This window comes from Aspergillus fumigatus, chromosome 1 (genome assembly GCF_000002655.1).
Source record: "Aspergillus fumigatus Af293 chromosome 1, whole genome shotgun sequence".
Lineage (NCBI taxonomy): Eukaryota > Fungi > Ascomycota > Eurotiomycetes > Eurotiales > Aspergillaceae > Aspergillus > Aspergillus fumigatus.
The window spans coordinates 3,814,100-3,831,889 of record NC_007194.1 but is presented as its reverse complement, the minus strand read 5'-3'; the positions used below and the strand labels follow the sequence as shown (position 1 = coordinate 3,831,889).

General features: G+C 50.7%; 6 protein-coding genes across 6 annotated transcripts; 3 read left to right on the top strand and 3 right to left on the bottom strand.

Annotated features, from left to right (window-relative positions):
• Window positions 1–939: 939 nt before the first annotated feature.
• Window positions 940–3,691, bottom strand: AFUA_1G14320 (clathrin-mediated endocytosis regulator UBX3). Its single transcript, XM_747709.2, has 2 exons — window positions 3,278–3,691; window positions 940–3,216 (listed from the first exon to the last, which is right to left on the bottom strand). The coding sequence occupies exons 1-2, from the start codon at window positions 3,410–3,412 to the stop codon at window positions 1,807–1,809; spliced, it is 1,545 nt and encodes a 514-aa protein (XP_752802.1). The 5' UTR covers window positions 3,413–3,691; the 3' UTR covers window positions 940–1,806.
• A 1,264-nt stretch (window positions 3,692–4,955) lies between these two features.
• Window positions 4,956–7,126, top strand: AFUA_1G14310 (PAN-complex poly(A)-binding subunit PAN3; the record flags this gene model as incomplete). Its single annotated transcript, XM_747708.2, has 4 exons — window positions 4,956–5,394; window positions 5,539–5,619; window positions 5,679–5,823; window positions 6,113–7,126. The coding sequence occupies exons 1-4, from the start codon at window positions 5,234–5,236 to the stop codon at window positions 7,124–7,126; spliced, it is 1,401 nt and encodes a 466-aa protein (XP_752801.1). The 5' UTR covers window positions 4,956–5,233.
• A 610-nt stretch (window positions 7,127–7,736) lies between these two features.
• On the bottom strand, window positions 7,737–9,291 carry AFUA_1G14300 (fasciclin domain-containing protein; the record flags this gene model as incomplete). Its single annotated transcript, XM_747707.1, has 2 exons — window positions 7,737–8,432; window positions 8,488–9,291. 2 exons carry the CDS (start codon window positions 9,289–9,291, stop codon window positions 7,737–7,739), a joined length of 1,500 nt encoding a protein of 499 aa, XP_752800.1.
• Window positions 9,292–10,257: 966 nt separating this feature from the next.
• On the bottom strand, window positions 10,258–11,751 carry AFUA_1G14290 (U6 snRNA-associated Sm-like protein LSm7). The gene is made up of 4 exons (XM_077803965.1): window positions 11,467–11,751; window positions 10,992–11,296; window positions 10,868–10,939; window positions 10,258–10,811 (listed from the first exon to the last, which is right to left on the bottom strand). The coding sequence occupies exons 2-4, from the start codon at window positions 11,206–11,208 to the stop codon at window positions 10,684–10,686; spliced, it is 417 nt and encodes a 138-aa protein (XP_077660134.1). The 5' UTR covers window positions 11,209–11,296; window positions 11,467–11,751; the 3' UTR covers window positions 10,258–10,683.
• Window positions 11,752–12,742: 991 nt separating this feature from the next.
• AFUA_1G14280 (Zn(II)2Cys6 transcription factor domain-containing protein) lies at window positions 12,743–16,112 on the top strand. Its single transcript, XM_077803964.1, has 2 exons — window positions 12,743–14,283; window positions 14,367–16,112. The coding sequence occupies exons 1-2, from the start codon at window positions 13,665–13,667 to the stop codon at window positions 15,671–15,673; spliced, it is 1,926 nt and encodes a 641-aa protein (XP_077660133.1). The 5' UTR covers window positions 12,743–13,664; the 3' UTR covers window positions 15,674–16,112.
• Window positions 16,113–16,634: 522 nt separating this feature from the next.
• AFUA_1G14270 (intradiol ring-cleavage dioxygenase) lies at window positions 16,635–17,760 on the top strand (the record flags this gene model as incomplete). Its single annotated transcript, XM_747704.1, has 3 exons — window positions 16,635–16,871; window positions 16,941–17,422; window positions 17,490–17,760. The coding sequence occupies 3 exons, from the start codon at window positions 16,635–16,637 to the stop codon at window positions 17,758–17,760; spliced, it is 990 nt and encodes a 329-aa protein (XP_752797.1).
• Between the last annotated feature and the right edge of the window lie 30 nt (window positions 17,761–17,790).

Below are 17,790 nucleotides of genomic sequence, written 5' to 3'. Positions count from 1 at the left end.
GTCTGGGCTTCCAGAATGATGAACTAATGTCAGCAAGGGTCAGGGACAAGTTTGCCCCCATCTTCTTGACTACAAGATCAACCAATGAGTGGCATGAAATCTTTTCTCTTTTCTTGGACCCGACGAATCGGGTTGTCGAGACAGTACGCCTCCGGGCCCAGTCCAAGGACGGGTACGAATGGGCGATTGTTCTCCGTAAAATTCGAAAACATATCCATATGAATCCGGCCGGACCACGGATCTCGCAATAAGCGAAGGGTAGGTAGCCTAAGTAGCATAAACGACCCTGTGGAGTATCCGTCTGGCATTCATAATTCGTTGCTGACCTGAGGCTGAGCCCTGGTGAGATGAGTTGTACCAGAGTTTAACTTCGGAACTGCCGTGAACAGATGCCAAGTCTCCTGTGGGATGATTCATGATTAGCGATATGATAGTCATGAATGCCAAGACATGACTTAGAAGAGAAGACGCAAGCCGTATGTATTACAACACTAAGAATGTACACAGTATACCTTCAGACTGGATATTCTATATCACAAACTTAAATCCTTCAATGCACAGCACACTAAAATAGACCACACCGTCGAAGGTATAGAGAACAGTTACACCGTATACAACATGACAGCAACTCAAGAAGGTCCTGGGCCATGACACTTGGTATGCTAACCCTCCAAATGTCAGAAAAATGTCAGAAAAACGTGACAAAAACTCCGCTAGCAAAGCAAAAAAGGAAACTGCTGCCACAAAGGGGCATTGTAGATAGCCAGGTGGGGCGGGATCCTACTGATCCGAAGCCCGGCCTCGTCGTTACAGTTCGGTTTCGTTTCGGATCTGGTAAGCTCCGAGTTGAATTTGCATTATTGCATAAGTTGAATTAATTCAGCTATGGATATACTCCGTACAGACGCGCTGATCATCGGAGATAAATTTCGATATCTCCTGCAACATGGATAACATCGTCCTGAGTTCGGATCGACTATGATTGATCATTAGTCGGATCCTCAAGCGCAGTCACCTGGAGACTCCGTATTCTGCAACGTGACTGTGATCACCGCTAAGGAAATACTGAGTACGAAATCATGTCAAATGATATCATCTGTCCGTACGGAGTCCTCGAACATAGACTGCTAGGATGACCCTGCCATATCTGCATACCCGAGGCTGATACGTCTAAATAATACCTCAGGCTGACGTGTTGGATCTTCTCTGGGCGGTGTCGTAGTCTGTTGTCTACATAAATAAAGCTCTCTATGGACCATAAATCCAACTCGATATCGCACAGCTTGTCGATAATCTGAAATGATCACTGTCACGATCCCTTGGTGTGCCGTTGTGGTGACATCCGGTAGCAAGTAGCCTTGAAAGGGTTACTTTGATGCAGTCGGTACAGACGATCGAGATAGATCTATCATCTATGACGCCGGCGTCGATCGGTGTCCCGTTGGCGCTCGGGATGGCGTTCGTGCAGGGTTCCGTGCACCGAGATACAAGTATGTGGACTTTCGTCCAACCGTAAAGGCTAGGCTTACTCGTTCATGTCGTGATGGTGTCAATTCGGTTTATGCTCAGGTAGACATTCCAGTCAAGCACGTGTCGTGCCTCGCATGATAAAATTTTGACCTTGACACTGGAAGAATGTATGACGCAAAGCTCAAGGTATCAGAATGCCAAGCATAAGGTAGATACGATTATTATTGTTTTTATTATCATAGAACCATTACGACACTCGCCGGGGCAGTGCGCCTGTCTACCATAATGTCATTATCAACACCATCCATATACATCAACAGGAGCCCGCCAGGGCGCCTAGGATACTTCCTGCTCTTCCTCATCGCTGTCATCGATTGGTTCCACAAGGAGATTCCCACCGCGACCGATCTTGTCCCGAATCGATCCACCAGCTTCGACTTCATACACCGTCCGCGGCATAGGCGAGACGAGTCGGAATTCGTATTGATGTTCGAACCCGGCGGGCTTTTCCACCCCGGAAGGCTTGCCCTGTGCAGCTTGCAGAACTTCTTGGCACTCGACAAAAGCGTAGAGCTCTTCAATGTCGGCCTCGGGAGCAAATTTTCGAATGACACGTTCGCCTGAAGGTAGCCGGATACTGATGCGGATGGCGTCCTTGACCTCGGGCCCAGGCTCGTCCTGGATAGACGCCGCCCGCCATTTCTTCCATTGCGCAATGTCGTGGAGACGTTTCTCCTCGGCCGCTTGCCGCTCGGCCGCCTCTTGCTCCGCCCGCTGCCGAGCTGCTTCGGCTTCCCGTCTCTGTCTGGCGCGCTCGCGGTCAATAGCCAGTGATCGCTCGTAGGCCGAATCCTGCTGCTCCCGAATTGTGCGTGAAGCCTGTTGATCCGCTCGTGAGGCCCGAATCCGTTCAAGAGCTTCTTTATTCTGTGAAATTGCTGCTCGGAGCTTCTCCACAAACTCGGATGGCGATGTTGTCCCAGAGATCCTACACACGACAGACATGGCAGTTGAAGACACATTGGGTGTGTGAACAATAACAGCCGCAAAAGGAAACTTGGTACACCGGAGGGAGTTCGAGACTTGATATGCCTCAGAGTCTTGGACATTGCCTCCCCACACAATCACTTCATTCTGAGGGTCTTTGATGAACTCAACGACTTCCCGCGAGAGTAGGGTGTCTCGGACCCAGGCGTTTGTATCATCATGTTCGGAAGAAAGGAGAACCACTAGGAGGAACTTCAAGTCCCGGTGGGCTTTTTCCAGCGCCATATTGTATCCGTTTTCCAGAAATCCCACAGCATTAGACCCGTATTCCTCCTCAAACTCGCGGATGAACCTGGCGGCTGTATCCTGTGGTCCAAGAGGCCGACGTCCATAGTTATGGCCTCGAGCACCCTGCAGAGCTGGGTTGGCAGTGGTATTAAGTAGGCGAGGCAAGAACGGAAATAAGCTGCTGAAGAGGCGGAACGAGGTGCACAGTAATCGATATATGATGTTGAACGGAGTAAATAATAGCGCCAGTAAGAAAGGCGGCCGGTAAACTGAGTGGTCCTCGGACTGAGTCACAATCCGGGGGGCAGGTTCTGACGCTCGAGCGGCCGGTGATAATTGCGTGCTCAGGTCATCGCTCATGAGATTTCGCGTTTGACGGATAGGCCGGGGCGGAGGTGGATTGTTCAAAGCAGCGCGAGCTTCCTCAACGGGATCGGGTCCTTCCCCATCAAAAAACTTGGAGATCGCAATCTTCGCAGGGGTTTGTCAGCATCGTTCTCTATTCGCCAATGCCTCGACGTTTAGGACGTACCTGGACATTCCATTGTGATCGGCGTAGTAGAGGAATAGCTTCAGATGGTTCTTGGCTTGTCACGGCGATATAGGTCTCGAGAGCAGATTTTTCGCTGTCAGAGAGCTGCGAGATATCCAGCCCTGAAGAGGACATAGTTAATGAGAGTCGTGATCCATACAACGACAGTAATATGATTATTTTCCAGGGAAGTAGTGGCAGTTGTATGCTATCACGGGGTTCCAAATGGCGGGCGACGGCTATGTTGCATGAACTCTCAAGATTATCAACCAATAGGCCTCTGGCAAAATAAGCAAGTTAAAACCCAAGCCTTGATATCGGTAACTAAGAAACAGCACAGTTGAAAGTAAACTCTTCTTACCCAAGTGGTGGCTAGCTGTTCTCTTTTGAAGCTCCGTCATCACCGGGTCTGGGAACTTGGCGCCGGAGACGCGCGCTTCAGGCGGCTGGTGGCCCGTGCACCGCCACTACGATGAGGCCGACTTGTCGAGTACTAATCACCTCTCCCCGCGGGCGCTCCCTCCCTCCGAGTTACTTTAACGGCCTGTGCCTTTTACGCGGCCATCCAGGGTGCGACATTGTCTCGATGCCTATCGTCTTTGCATAGTGGGCCATTGCCTAGTATTGCTCGGTTGTATAGTCCTTGATCTGTTGGTGGAGAGTTCCGCACCAACAGCGTGCCCTCTACATCTCACAAACGTGCCTTGGCGTAACCTCGCTCGACGTTCAAGGAAATTCATCGCGACCGAATATTTCTACCTGAGCATAGAGGAATGCGGTCTCCTCTCGATATATTCTGTCGCCCAATTTTCTCATGTTATGATTCAATGGAGATCCCTTTGCGCTGATCCCCGCCAAATTGGATAAAGACATACCATGGCTTCTGCAGGGAAGCCTGCTTTGGACGATTCCCGACGGGGGACGGGGTCGCCTAAGATAAAGGGGAGAGGTCAGTTTGGCTTGAGAAGACCACTGAACAGAGGGTCTCGTACATTGGGAGCCTCGTGGATGTGACAATGGCCAGGTGTTATGCGACGCAAAATTGCTGACATCATATCTCCCCTCCTTCTAGAAAATGCAAAAGACACTCTTTGTCGGAATATCACCATATACGGTCGTTGTCGGTATGAAGATAAAGGTGCTACGCTTGCCCCTCGTTCATTTGCGCGTTCTCAGAAACCATGAGCTTCATCTAACCTGGGTGTATCGTGAAGGTTGCGCTTTCAACCATGACCCCCATAAGGTCAATTCGTCAAATCAATCGGACAGGTTGGGATCCCTTGCATCGAGCCCTCGCTGGCCCCTCCTCTTCTGATATGAGGATCAAATCCACATTTGTAGACTGAGTGATAGCTTACATGAAAGTGTTGGTAACAGCAGTAAAAAGCGCTTCAATGTCGACTCCCCCAGCTTCACACCCTCCCTCTTGTCGTCGAATGGATCGTCTCCGACGAGCACACCAGCCACAACAAAGAAAATGACCACAATATCTCCAAAAGCTGCAAATGCAGCTCCATTTCAACCTAGAAGTGTCGTTTCGCGTAAGGCTCAATCAGTCTTCTAGCCTCTTAACTGTTCTGCTAATAGTGAGAAGGATCCAATGCCAGCACTCCTGGCTTGCGACAAGATACAGTAACCCCTGACTGGACTGTGGCCGAAGTACAGGAGTTTGTTCCCCAGGGGTTTGACAATTCGCACTTGGTAAGTCGTGCCTTCCTTTGTTCAAGCCACAAGAACAAAATCATATTCACTACTTGTCTGTCCGCACCCACCCATATCTCTTTCCCTTGCCTTTTCAGTTTCCTTTTTACCTCAATTCTCGCACATTTGGTCATATCCAAAGAGCAAAAAGCCTTTGTCGATCTCCCCCCATAATCGCGCATTGAGAAGAAGATTGATACACGACCTACCACGATTTCCTCAGGATGGGACATTCATCCGCTGGCATTAGCTTGAATGCTCTTGCTGATGATTTTGACCCTAATCCCCTTCATTCTCCTGCTTTTCCCTCGCCTTTCGGACAACGCCCTGGACATTGCACCCCCACTGAAGGCAGACCCATACCATCTGTGGAATCCTCTTGGCCTGGTGCAAGAAGGCGCAAACGCAGATCTGGTGTACGGTTTCCAATCGCTAATCGCTCGTTTCAGGCTGCTCTCCAAGGAAATGGCAACGGCCCTATCACATCTACGAGCCCGTTTGATCCTTTCGTAACGACACCGACTCCACTATCCGCAGGTGGAGCTGTTGGCCCCGTTCAGCCAAATCCATATTCTCATGACGCTGCAGCAGCACTCGGTGGTGCTGCTTTCTTCCCTGGCGCAGCTGGCTTTCAACAACCTGTAAGTTCCTTTGCCGTATCAAACGACCCCGCCTAGCCAATTTAACGTCTTGTCGGCAGGTCCAATACCATCTGTACGCTCCTATCGGTCCTCACAACCAGAACACTCTGGGGTATCAACGCAATGTCCATGATTTGTTCCTCCCTAATGACTTTCGCGAGGAGCTGCAGAAGAAAGCGGCAGCCACGCTGCAAACACTGCCCAGTATGTTGGCTTGAGTTTTCAAGTAAATCATCTAGCTAAACGAGAGCAGACACTCAATTACCAGCTCAGATTGACTACTTCCATTCTCTTGTCCCGCTGGACCTGAACCACCAGAAGAATGCAACTATTTTTGGCTTTCCGAGTTGGGTGTACAAAGCGCAATCCAGCAAAGATGGGAATTACTACGCGCTCCGAAGGTTAGAAGGTGTGCATCCCTTCATCCCTCATTTGTATACCGCAAAGTCGGTCAAGGCTAAGTGGCTCTCCAGGCTTTCGGTTGACGAACGAGAAGGCGATTCGATCCGTCCAGGCTTGGAAGCGGGTGTGCAATGGTAGTGTGGTGACAGTTCACGATGCTTTCACCAGTAGAAGTTTTCAGGACAGCTCGCTGATCTTCGTTACCGACTACCATCCTCTTTCAAAAACGCTCGCTGAACAGCACCTTGGCGCTGGGCAGCAAAGGTTTCAAGGTCGTCATAATGTGCAGCACATTCCCGAGCAGATTCTGTGGGGCTATATGACCCAGATTGCCAACGCATTGAAGGCCATCCACAGCAATGGTCTTGCTGCTAGAGTCATTGACGCAAGCAAAATTTTACTGACTGGCAAGAATCGCATTCGACTCAACGCCTGTGCTATCATGGATGTGGTCCAGTTCGATAGCCAGCGTACAGTTGCCGATCTTCAGCGTCAGGATCTGGTCAATTTCGGACAACTCATCGTCACGTTGGGTGCCAACTCGCCGACGGTCATGCACAACCCTACGAAAGCTATGGAGCACTTTACACGTGCCTACAGTCCGCAGTTGAAGAACTCGGTATTTTGGTTACTTAACGGCATGCAGAAAGATCAGGATCGGAATATTGATGTTTTCATCACTGGTATATCTTCGCAGCTCATGTCAACTTTTGACTCGGCACTCCACTTGGATGATCAACTTACATCGGACCTGAGCCGAGAACTGGAAAACGGCCGTCTTGTGCGACTGATGGCGAAGCTGAACTTCGTGAACGAACGGCCGGAATACGAACATGACAGACAATGGTCCGAGAATGGAGAACGTTACTTCTTGAAAATTTTCCGCGATTATGTCTTCCATCAGGTGGATGCGCAGGGCGACCCCGTCGTCGATCTTGGCCACGTGATCACATGCTTGAACAAGCTGGATGCGGGAACAGAAGAAAAGATAACGCTAATCAGTCGAGATGAGCAGAGCTGCTTCATTGTCAGCTACAAGGAGCTGAAAAAGGCGCTCGAATCCTCATTCCAGGCGTTGATGAAGCCCGCAAGGAGAATGCATTGAGCAACGCGGCGTTACCATGGACTGCCTTGCGGGAGACTGTTCATTTTTTTTTGTTTGACGTCCATCGATATGTTCTTTTTCAGGCGGCAGATTTTCGTCCTCTACAAACGCTGTCTCGTGCATTCATTACTTCTCATCAGGTTGCGGCTGTCTGTATGAGTGATTGAATGAAAGGTGTGATACCTCGTTGTTATTCTGAGACTTATTTTTCAGCCAATATGTTATGGCAGCATGCGACGATTTCGAAATTACGACAGTCGCTCGCTGCGCTAACAGGAATTTGCTGAGGTCACTGTTGAGGAACTGTTCCGCAACCTATTGGTAGCATATGACCATAACGTATTTGGAAGCTATTGGTGTGATTGATATACGAACGAGAGTTCAAGTCAAACAGATTAGAAATATATCTGAAGTTACTGGCTATAGAGAATGTCCTGCATACTACATCCGCCTGTCTGTGCCTTTTGTATTGCAGTCTCGTTTCCAATATCAAGGAAGATAGATTAAGCACGAGAGGGAGATGCAGCCTCATGCCGCTAAAGGAAGGTATGATCGTCAGATCATCGACGACTATTGCTGACAGGAATCGACGGTTAGGCAGTCCTTTGATTTACAGCTCGGCACCATGAGCCAATATGTCATGCATCATTTCGACCTCATCCACGCCCTCGTCTTCTGCTAACCAGTCTCCGAGGCGGCTTTTAAGATCCTCAACAGTCAACTCATCATCATTGCCAGTCCAATCAGGCGCGGAATCATCGACTTTCCGAGGCGGGATCAAAACACGGTCGACAACATGTACAGTGCCGTCCTTGGCCAACGCGTCCGCAAAAGCTACCCGCTGGAAGCCATTGATCTTCAGCGATGCAAATGGTCCAAACCGCGCGACATCGACCGCCAGCTTCCGCCCGTGCAGGAGGGTCGGCAGATCAAGATGCGTGAAGCCCTTTACGCCAAACGGCTTGATCTCCCCTTGGGCCGTGTAGAAGACGTCCGAATATAGAGTCCTATTCTGGACGATGTGGTACTGGAGCAGAGCACGCAGGTACTTTTCGCCGATGGGAGAGAACAGGAATGCATTGATCTTGAGGCCGAGGTGCTTGAAGGCTGAGTTGGAGGGGGCGAAGATGGTGCCGCCGTGGTGGTGGGGTGTGCTGGATTTGTTGAGAGCGGTTGCCAGGCCGGTCTTGTAGAGGCCTAGGGTGAAGGTGCTGAATTCGGAGGGGACAATGGTCAGAAGCGTGAGGGTTTCGGGGGGTGGGATGAGGATGGCGTTAATGCCATGGATGATGCCGTTGGTGGCGCCCTGTGTATGTAGGTCAGTTGCGTCCCCTGTTGATATCCCTGGGAAGTGAGCTTACAATATCTGCGGCCACAATGTGGCTGTAGTAGTTCAGCGTCAGGCCCTTCCATCCTACGCGGACAGCCAGACGCTGGGGCAGGTCATGGCCGAGAGCAGACTCGTTGAGGGTGGTTGGCACGGTGTGGCTATGGAAAACATCTGCCGCCGAGTAGTGGTTTGGTGCGACGTGGTAGTGGAATATCGCCCGGATAACCTCCTTGGGGACCTTGTGGTGCTTATGGTCGTCGTCGCCGTCGTGATCGTGATCGCGGCCAGGACAGTGATGGGGGATCTTTGAAAAGGCCTCGTTTGTAGGAGCAAAGAAGGTATGGTTCGCGTCAGTGCTATTCAGGAACTGGACCAGCTCGTCATCCTCGTCGATGATCTTGGCGAGGATGGTGGTATACTTGCTGGATTTGATCAGTTCGTAGATGGTTTTGTTGAAGGAGGGGTGGTGAGGCGGGAAAGGTGGACGTGGGTGCAGGTACTGCGGCAGTTGCTTCAGATCTTGGGGAAGATACTCCGCGTCTGTGGGATGATCGAAGGAATTGGTAATCCAGGAGGCAGCTTCAAAGGCGCCGGACTGCAACCGCTGGGTGGTAACCGCATCGGAGGCGAGCTCAAGGGCCTCGTCTAGGGCATTTCTGAAGTCATTTGCGGCGTCCTTGACGGATGATTCGATGGAGGAGATGAAGGATGTTGAGTCCTTGTCCACACTGTTTTTGTTCGTATCAGGCTTAGCAATGTTACTTAGAACCTGTTCATCTGGGATAACGATGGCGGCACAGAGCGAGAGCACCGGCCAAAGACAGTAGAGCTTCATGTCGTCGGTCAATAACTTCTCTTTACAGAAACATATACACAAGAAGATGAAATATGATATGATCAAGAAACTTATTCTTACCAGCGCCACAGATCATATTTAAGGCAACCTCAATCACATCATGACATATTGTAGTATGATGACGAAGCTGATGTGGAATCTTCGGAAGCGCTTACAGTGCATAGATCACCCAACCCAATCAAAACAATCAAGGGGCGTTCGAAAAGAGCAGCCAGACTTTCATCGAACAAGGATGATTGCATGAATTCCCATAAATTCTCATGCCAGTGACAACCTTGCCCAATCACTTCTACCCCCGATGCCATCGTATTCGTACTTGAGCCCTGGCCTTAAGTGGATCCAGATTAGCTTCGGGCTGTGGAGATTCCATGACGACAGCAATATCAGGCATAAGGGGCAAGCAGGGTGATTATCCTCTGACTCAATAGGCTCTGGGCTTGTTGCAGAGTAATATTAATGTAGCTCAAAACGGCTGATGAGGGATTGATGGATCCAGTCTTAATTCAATTTTGAGGCGCTGTAGAGTTGTGGTTGACGGTCCGAACTTTGGATCATGCCAAGTGGATAGAGACTCGGTGTCCTTGGGGCCTGGTATACTAGTAGTTGCCTGGGGCTTCTGGTGATTTTCGATATCTTCCTCGAACAAGACCGCTTCCCAGCAATGAATCCGTTGAAGGATACTTCCAGATGAATATATTTTAAGTTTCTTTCAGTAGCAACTATATGTGCTTCGCTGATACTTGCAGCAATAAAAAACAAAACTATCAGCAGTAGATACTAGAAAGCCATGCCTTTTCTTTCAGGAATAATACAAGTTCGTAGAGTGCAATGAGTCTTAGTAAAGCCTTTCGAAGTGTTCGGTAGCAGAGGTCCATCCAGGGCCTAACCAGACCGGCTTGGGGAACACAAATCCGGTCGGTCAATACTACGATAGGTCCGTGTCTTTGCCAAGTAGGATAGATATGTTGACGTGTTGATTCATGAGTTCAAAGTATTGTATATCTATTACATGACAACGTATGCTGAATCAAAGGTAGACGCAAGATGCAGCCATCCATAAGTCACATATTTGCATGATGTGGGAATCCCATCCACCCTGGCACAAAACACATCTTCATGTTGCAGAAGCCTTCGACGTATATGCGAAAGGGTGAGGACTGGCTCTTCGAATTCTTTCACTGACTTGTCAAAGACGGATGACCCTCCAGGGCGAGCTCTGGAAGACGACAGACAAAGGAAAGTATATCGGAGCCGTTAGCGCGAGCGCCGTGCATTACAAGAGGTTCGCACGGTCTTCACGGAGAGCTTGACGAGACGACACAAGATGAGAAGGATCTTTACTGTCTTACAAAATTGGATCGTCCGCCTAATCTATTCTTCTTGCTGGACGAAAGGATTGGCGATCTCCTCGCTGCCGTCGGCTGGAGAAATCAACACAATCAGAGTGCCGCGGGCGACGATGAGACCAAGGGAGCGGGTAGTTTCATTTCCTTCATCATCTGAATAGCACTGTTAGATACTTCATCCAGCTTGGTGATGTCGTTGAGTGACTTACCACGCATGCTTTCCTTGACATCATCCAACACCAGGTTCATGAGCTGATCATAACCCTTGAGCATACCACTAACTAATATCGATTTTAGTAGGCAAGAAGCACAATCAGTTGGTGACAAACTCACCCTCTCGTCCTCCATTAAACTTCACCTTCACCTCCTTGTCCATGTACTTGGACAAGTCAAGGATGTTCTCCTTCTTGGGTTTCTCCTGTTGCTGTTGCGCACCGCCACCTGCACCGCCACCCCTGTGTTGGGAGGAGTGACCACCGCCACGACCGCCAGACCTGTCGTGACCTCCGCCGCGGCTACGACCACCCCGGAAAGAGCCTCTTTCAGACATGGCTTGGCTAGCTTGGATTGCCTGGTGATCCGATCTAAAGATATTGCTTATCTAATTGGGTGTTGTTTTTTAAGGGTTTGATTTTGGTCTGATCTGGCTTAGTAATAGAATGTATTAAAAAAAGTTAAAAAGAGAAGGGAGGGGATGGGGTGAAGACGTGTGCGGAATAACAGGAATGGGGGGGGGATCTGGTCTCGATGGATGGCTTGAATTGGACGGGGTGTGTTGGTAAGATTAGAAAGAGGGGCGTGATCTGACCTGGCTGGGTAGCTCAAGCTGGCCGTCCTGGCTCTGAGAGGTGCAGAATGACCCGAGGGGTTAGAGTAGCACCAGTGAGGGGAGTCACCTGCAACTTTACAGGCAAGATAACTGTGATAGGTGGAGGTTGAGTATGAGTAAGGCAGGCGTGAGTATGAGGGATTTTCGAAGAGGGCGAGGAGTCAACAAAAATGAGTGGGTAAGAATAGGCTTCCCTATTGCCGTCCCTTCCCCAAGGCCGTGTCCAGATTGTGTGCTGTCCACATATGGAGCACAGAACTAATCACTGGTGGAAGCAAGAAAATTTAGCCTAGTCACTTGACATTTTGCATTCTGGGCTGGGCACTGTGAGTGCCTACCTAAGATACCCGAAGGAAGCCTCCAGTAAGCCGCTGGTAATTTTCTCTGATATTCTGTGTCGTACGAGCCCTTACCGCACGATTAACTCCGACATATTCCGCGCTATACCTCTTTCGCTACCTGTTTCTCTGCATCGCAGTGGAAGAGCAGGCAAATGTTCGACATCCGGGTGCAACCTTAGGCAGCAATTTTATCAGATGAATTTGTATTACTTTCACTGTATTGTTACGCGAGACGGGCGGAGCGCAACCTCATCTTCCTTTGTTGTCAGTAAGAATCTCCTGCCGTTGAAAATGATGAGGCCTTGAAGATATGATCAATATATACGGCGCTTTGTGGTCTTAGTTGACATACAAAGTATTTGATCCGACTTTGCGTAGGATCATCTGAAAGGATGAACCTACTCGTTCAAAAGGACGCTTTAGACATAAATCAGTCTTGTCGCGTCATCCCGACAACGTGTCTGGGACTGCCAGATCCGTTGACCCAGTCTGTCCGCAAGGGGTTCTAGCCAACGGAGGCCACCATCAGCTTCAAGAATTGCTAATAAATTATCTGTACCTATTGGCTGCCATGTTACTCCTTCAAAGCAAAGATCAACCGTCTCCTATTGTAAAACAGTATACGAATGGTTCATAATCCCGTGTGAGGAGAAATTCTTGATGCCTAGGCGTACCTGGTAGTTCTGGGCTGTACCGTAATTACCTGTCTTTTCCGATTTTCCGAGCCACACCGAATGGCCAGCGGAACAGGCCGGCGGGACTCCGCTCCCTGACGTTGCAAAGAATCCAGCTCCCATCACAGTCGAACGGAAAGCATCAAAATGAGCCTGGATGATGCGGGAACTTGTAAACTGTCGACAGAGTTCTTTCTTTCCGGTTTTGCGTTCTTGCCAATAGATTGATTTATCAACTCCTTTATAAGTCTGCCTACGATATTGTTCCGACCGCACCCATGTGTAGATATGTGGCCTAAGGCCACTCGTTTAGAGTCGAGTTCCGCCATCCGCACGATCACAACCCCCCCGTCTTAGTTGCCCGTCGTCATCAGGCATTGTGGCCATCGGGATGGTCCAATAATAGCTCCCTTTCGCCCTTGTTCGCTCTTTTTGGCTGTCCATCCGATCCGTCCTTCTTTGTCGACACCGTGCTTGTTAGAAATATACTCCGAACGCCTCCTATCTATCCATCTACAGATGACAGAGCTCCCGGCCGTGCTCCGTTGCTACCTATCGACTACCTTAGCTGTCTATCTCCCTGTCGGCTTAGATACCTAACAACAACGACTAATTGGCCTGTCTCTCTGCCACCCCGTCCGCCTCTCCACCTCCTCTTCGTCTTCCTCTTCCTCCTGCTATCGTTCTTCTCGTCGTCCTCTCCTCCCCCTCTCTCTCCCCATTTTCTCTTTGGCCCCTTTCATGTCCTAACTCTTATTTCCAAACCCTCATCCTAGCTACTGTCGTTTTCTTCTTTCTCCCAGTCTTTCTGCGTCTTTCATAATCTCCGCCTTCTTTTCACCCACCCTTACTCCGTACCGGATAATTCATTGTTTGTTGGGGTTCCTTATTACCTAACTCGAAAGATTTCCTCGCAGCCCAGTGGCTACTCTGCGATCCGCAGCTGGAGCCTTATGCTCCGCCGTCACTCACCATCGATCGCCATTTGACTTTTTTTTCCCTCATCACCTAATTCTCTCCATCCCCGCAAGGGCTCAGTTTTCTGGTGTCGTTTTTTCCGCGATAGCATCAACTCCTCTCAACCCTTTCACCCTCTTTCATTTCCTTTCATCTATCCTCCCCTCCTGGCTGATTCACTGGACCACACACGTTGCACAGCTTCATGGAGTCCAGACCCCCAGCGGCGGCAGAGCCGTCCAACAAACGGCCCAGGTCGCCGTCCGGCGACTACCATCCGATTGCTTCCAAAGTCCCCAAGAGCCATTCGAACCATCTCCAGATTAACTACCTCGCTCGTCAGTACCCGGACAATCTGCCTCTAGTCTCTCTCGATGATACTATGCCAGCGATTCTACATCTAGTCGGCGAATATGACGGCGTACTTCATCGCCACGAAAGTATCGCGGGTAACCTCGGCGCATGTCCTCTGGGACCCATCTTGATCAAGCGTTTCGAGCGCCTGTTTGACGGCCCTCCTCGTGTACTCAAGTCGCATGGTAAAGAACCGCCTAACATCACCTGGTTGGATGTCGTCGAATTTGCCAAGAGCAAGCCGGAACAGTTTAATCTGGAGAAGTCGCGCAATGGAGTGCGCGTCTGCCAGTTCTATACCAAGCAGTGTCGAGTTGAAATCAGCGAGGAAGATTATGTGCTTATTGCATCCGGGATGCCACAAAAGATGATCCCCCCGCAGCCAATCATCGAGGACGAGGAGAAAGAATTGGGCGCACTGGAGATCTTGGAGAAGAATTTGCAACAGATTATTCAAGTTGCCGATCAAGGTCGGTCCATGAGTTCCTTCAAATGCGGTCATATGTTCTCCTTCAGTGGCATCTGAAGCTTACTAGCGTGTTTTTTACTGCAGTATCGGCTCGAGCTAGACAGCTCAATCATCGTTTGAAAAATCGCAGAACGGCTATTGTCACGCGCCGAGAAAATGACGCCTCTCTCAAGGCCCATCAGCCGCCCCAACCCCATCAACTACCACAACCACAGCAGCCTCGTTCACTGAGCCCGATTTGGCGCGATGCGACTGGCGCGGTTCCAAACCCGCTCAATGGCAATCCGCCTTCCAACGCTCACTCTCCCTCTACTGGATTTGTCGCAGTGAATACTTCCCGTATGAATCCCGGAGAACCTCCCGTGGAGGAAAACGCGCTGTCGTCACAGTTTATGTTTTCCCACTCAAACACAGACAACGTTACCATCATCAATGGGACGTCCATCAAAGGCGCATCTCCTACGACACGTGCCGAGCTGATGAAAAAGTTTTTCACTACGCAAGATCGGCAAGCGCGCAGCTACGAAGAGTCAACCGGATCAGCTAACCGACAATCGTCACGGCCGCGGCCCAGAGCGTCAGACGCTGGGGAGTACAATATGTACAACCCCGCACCCACTACCGTCGCCATCCCTAGTACGCCGTCGTCGTTACTGCCTCCGCCCAAGGCCAACAATATGGAGAAGGATGATGGCGGTCCATTCAAAATGGAAATGGTTGCCCGCATGGAGGAGTTGCAGCGGGGAGAACGTATTCTTCCCCCCTGCGATCGCTGCCGTCGACTCCATATGGACTGTTTGAAGAATTTGACCGCCTGCATGGGGTGCACGAAAAAGCATGCCAAGTGTTCCTGGAAGGATGTCAAGGAGGAGGAATTGCGCGAGGCGCGGTCGGACGGCACAACCCGCGAAGTCGGAGACAACGCTCAGTCGAAGGACTCTCCGTCTGCCCACACTCCCGCCTCGGCACCAACCCCTGGTGCCGTGTCAGTGAACACCACGTCTGCTGCACCAACCCCGGCGTCTATGGCTCACGCTCCCGAGCACGACCGGTCACGAGAGGAAGGCAGCGCGGCCTACAACAGTAGAAGAGATTCCGCACCCACGGGGGGACCCGCGCCGGGGACCCCATCGATCAAGGATACCACTCCCCGACGAGCAATGAGTGAAATCCATGGTAGCGCGGTAGGAAATCATGACCGACGCGTCAGCATCAATCGCAACAACGATCCAGTGCCGGATGACGACGACCCCGACGCCAACTCGCGGCTCATGCAAGCGATCATGGACACTGTGGACCATCATGCGCGAGTGGCTGCGGCGGTCAAGGAAAATGGTCATGAGCAGATGAACAGTGATCGAGAACGCGATCGCAAGCTAGTGAGAGCTTAAGCTCCTTTTCTGTTGGCGTTGCGACCTGGTTTCGCTTCTTTACTACTTCTGGGGATCTGAGCAGGCATCGAGATCCATGTTTGATTAGGTGAAAAATGTTTTGTACTGATCCATTGAGTCTGTACTGTTTTGAGCGAGTTCAGCGGATATCCCTCAGTGTTTGTATTTGGACTATATTCTCTATAAAATTGACAGTCTGCACCATGCAATGCGAAGGTCCACCAGTCCGTGTAGAGCGCCCCATCGGCTATGACTTAACCGATAGGAAAAGACATTACCCGTCTGGCAGAGAATCACAGCTGACATGATGGGATGGTCCTGGCGCAGCTGTATCTCGATGAGGGGTTGACCGTGCACAGATGACAATGACTATTGAACCTAGATAGATTTCCTTCAGATCACAATCATCGGAATCGAATCACCTCATCCAAGTCGGAAGTAGGACACCCCGCAAGATCCATCGGATTTACCAATCGGCATGTAAAGATGAGACAGCCTGAGGCGGAAAGTGTCATGCCTGAGGCTTCACTGATTGGTCAGCTAATGCCAAAAAGGGGAACTAAGCCCGGGGGAATTCCGACCGGCAGTCTTAGAAGGGTACGACCATGATGAAGATGATAAAGATGATCTTTGTCCCAGGCGATATGCCCCAAGAAGCTTCGGAAATAACAGTCTTTGCGGGGTATTGCCGAGTCGTCGACCAGACCAATGATGGGCCAGATCGATCAAGAAAACCCTTGCTTATACATTCATTACCGATCAAGCCATCGGCTCCTCAGCTCTCTTGCGGAACCAGTGGTCATTGCGGGGTGGTATTTTCTTTGTGCCTCGTTGGACAAGAGCTGATGGGTCGAGTCTATTAAACCTGGTGGTCCCCCATTGAAGAGCTTGAGCATTCGTCTCGTCCTGTTTCAGACTCTTGCTAATTGCTTGTTCTGTTGTTTCATACAAGACTCCCATCATGGACCCCTCACAAGTCAAGATCCCCCCCATGAAAGACCTCACGGTCGACAATATCACTGAAAACGTCATCCGGATCAATTCCCTCTGCGAAGATGAACGCATGAAATACGTCCTCGAGCGTCTCGTCACGCATCTCCACGACTTCGCCCGGGAGACTCGACTCAGCTCCCAGGAATGGATGGCGGGACTTACCTTCTTGAAGGAGGTGGGCCAGATCTCTTCCGATGTGCGACAGGTACGTATCTCCCCAGCACTCTTGTAATATGAACACATGGGGAACCAACCGCAAGGGTGGAAAACAAAGGAATTCATCCTCCTCTCCGACGTCCTCGGCCTCTCCATCCTCGTCGACTCGATCGACCACCCCAAACCCCCCGGCTCAACCGAAGGCACCGTCCTCGGCCCCTTCCACACTCACGAAGCCGAAGAGATCACCCAGGGCGGCCTGATGTCGCACGATCCCAAGGGCGAGCCGCTCCTTGTCGTCTGCACCATCAAGGACACAAACGGCAAGCCCATCGAGGGCGTCAAGATCGATATCTGGGAGACCGACTCGACGGGCCACTACGACGTGCAGTATCCCGGCCGCGACGGGCCCGACGGGCGCTGCATCATGCGCAGCGACAAGGACGGCGTCTTCTGGTTTAATGCGATCACGCCCGTGCCGTATCCGATCCCGCACGATGGGCCGGTGGGTAAGCTTTTGAAGAAGCTGCATCGGCATCCGTATCGCCCCTCGCATATGCATTTCATGTTCGAGAAGGAGGGGTATGATCATTTGATTACGTACGTTTGCGCTCTTCTTCCCGCTTCTCTATCCGCAGAGCGAAACGGGGCTAACGAAATGAGGCAGAGCTCTTTACCTCCGAAATGACCCCTACGAGACCTCCGACGCTGTCTTCGGCGTCAAGGACTCCCTCGTCGTGGACCTCGGCAAGGCGGGCCCCGAATACGCAAAGAAGTATAACGTGCCCGAGGACCGCGCCCTGCTCACTTACGATTTCGTCCTCGTCACCGATCAGGAAACCGCTGATCTGCGCGCAAAGAACTCCAAGGAGGCGCTGGATAAATTGGGCCGGAAGGTTCGCATCGTCAATGGGTTACCGGTGCCGGACCTGGATTGAAAAGATTAGCTATTATTTTGCACCTTTGTT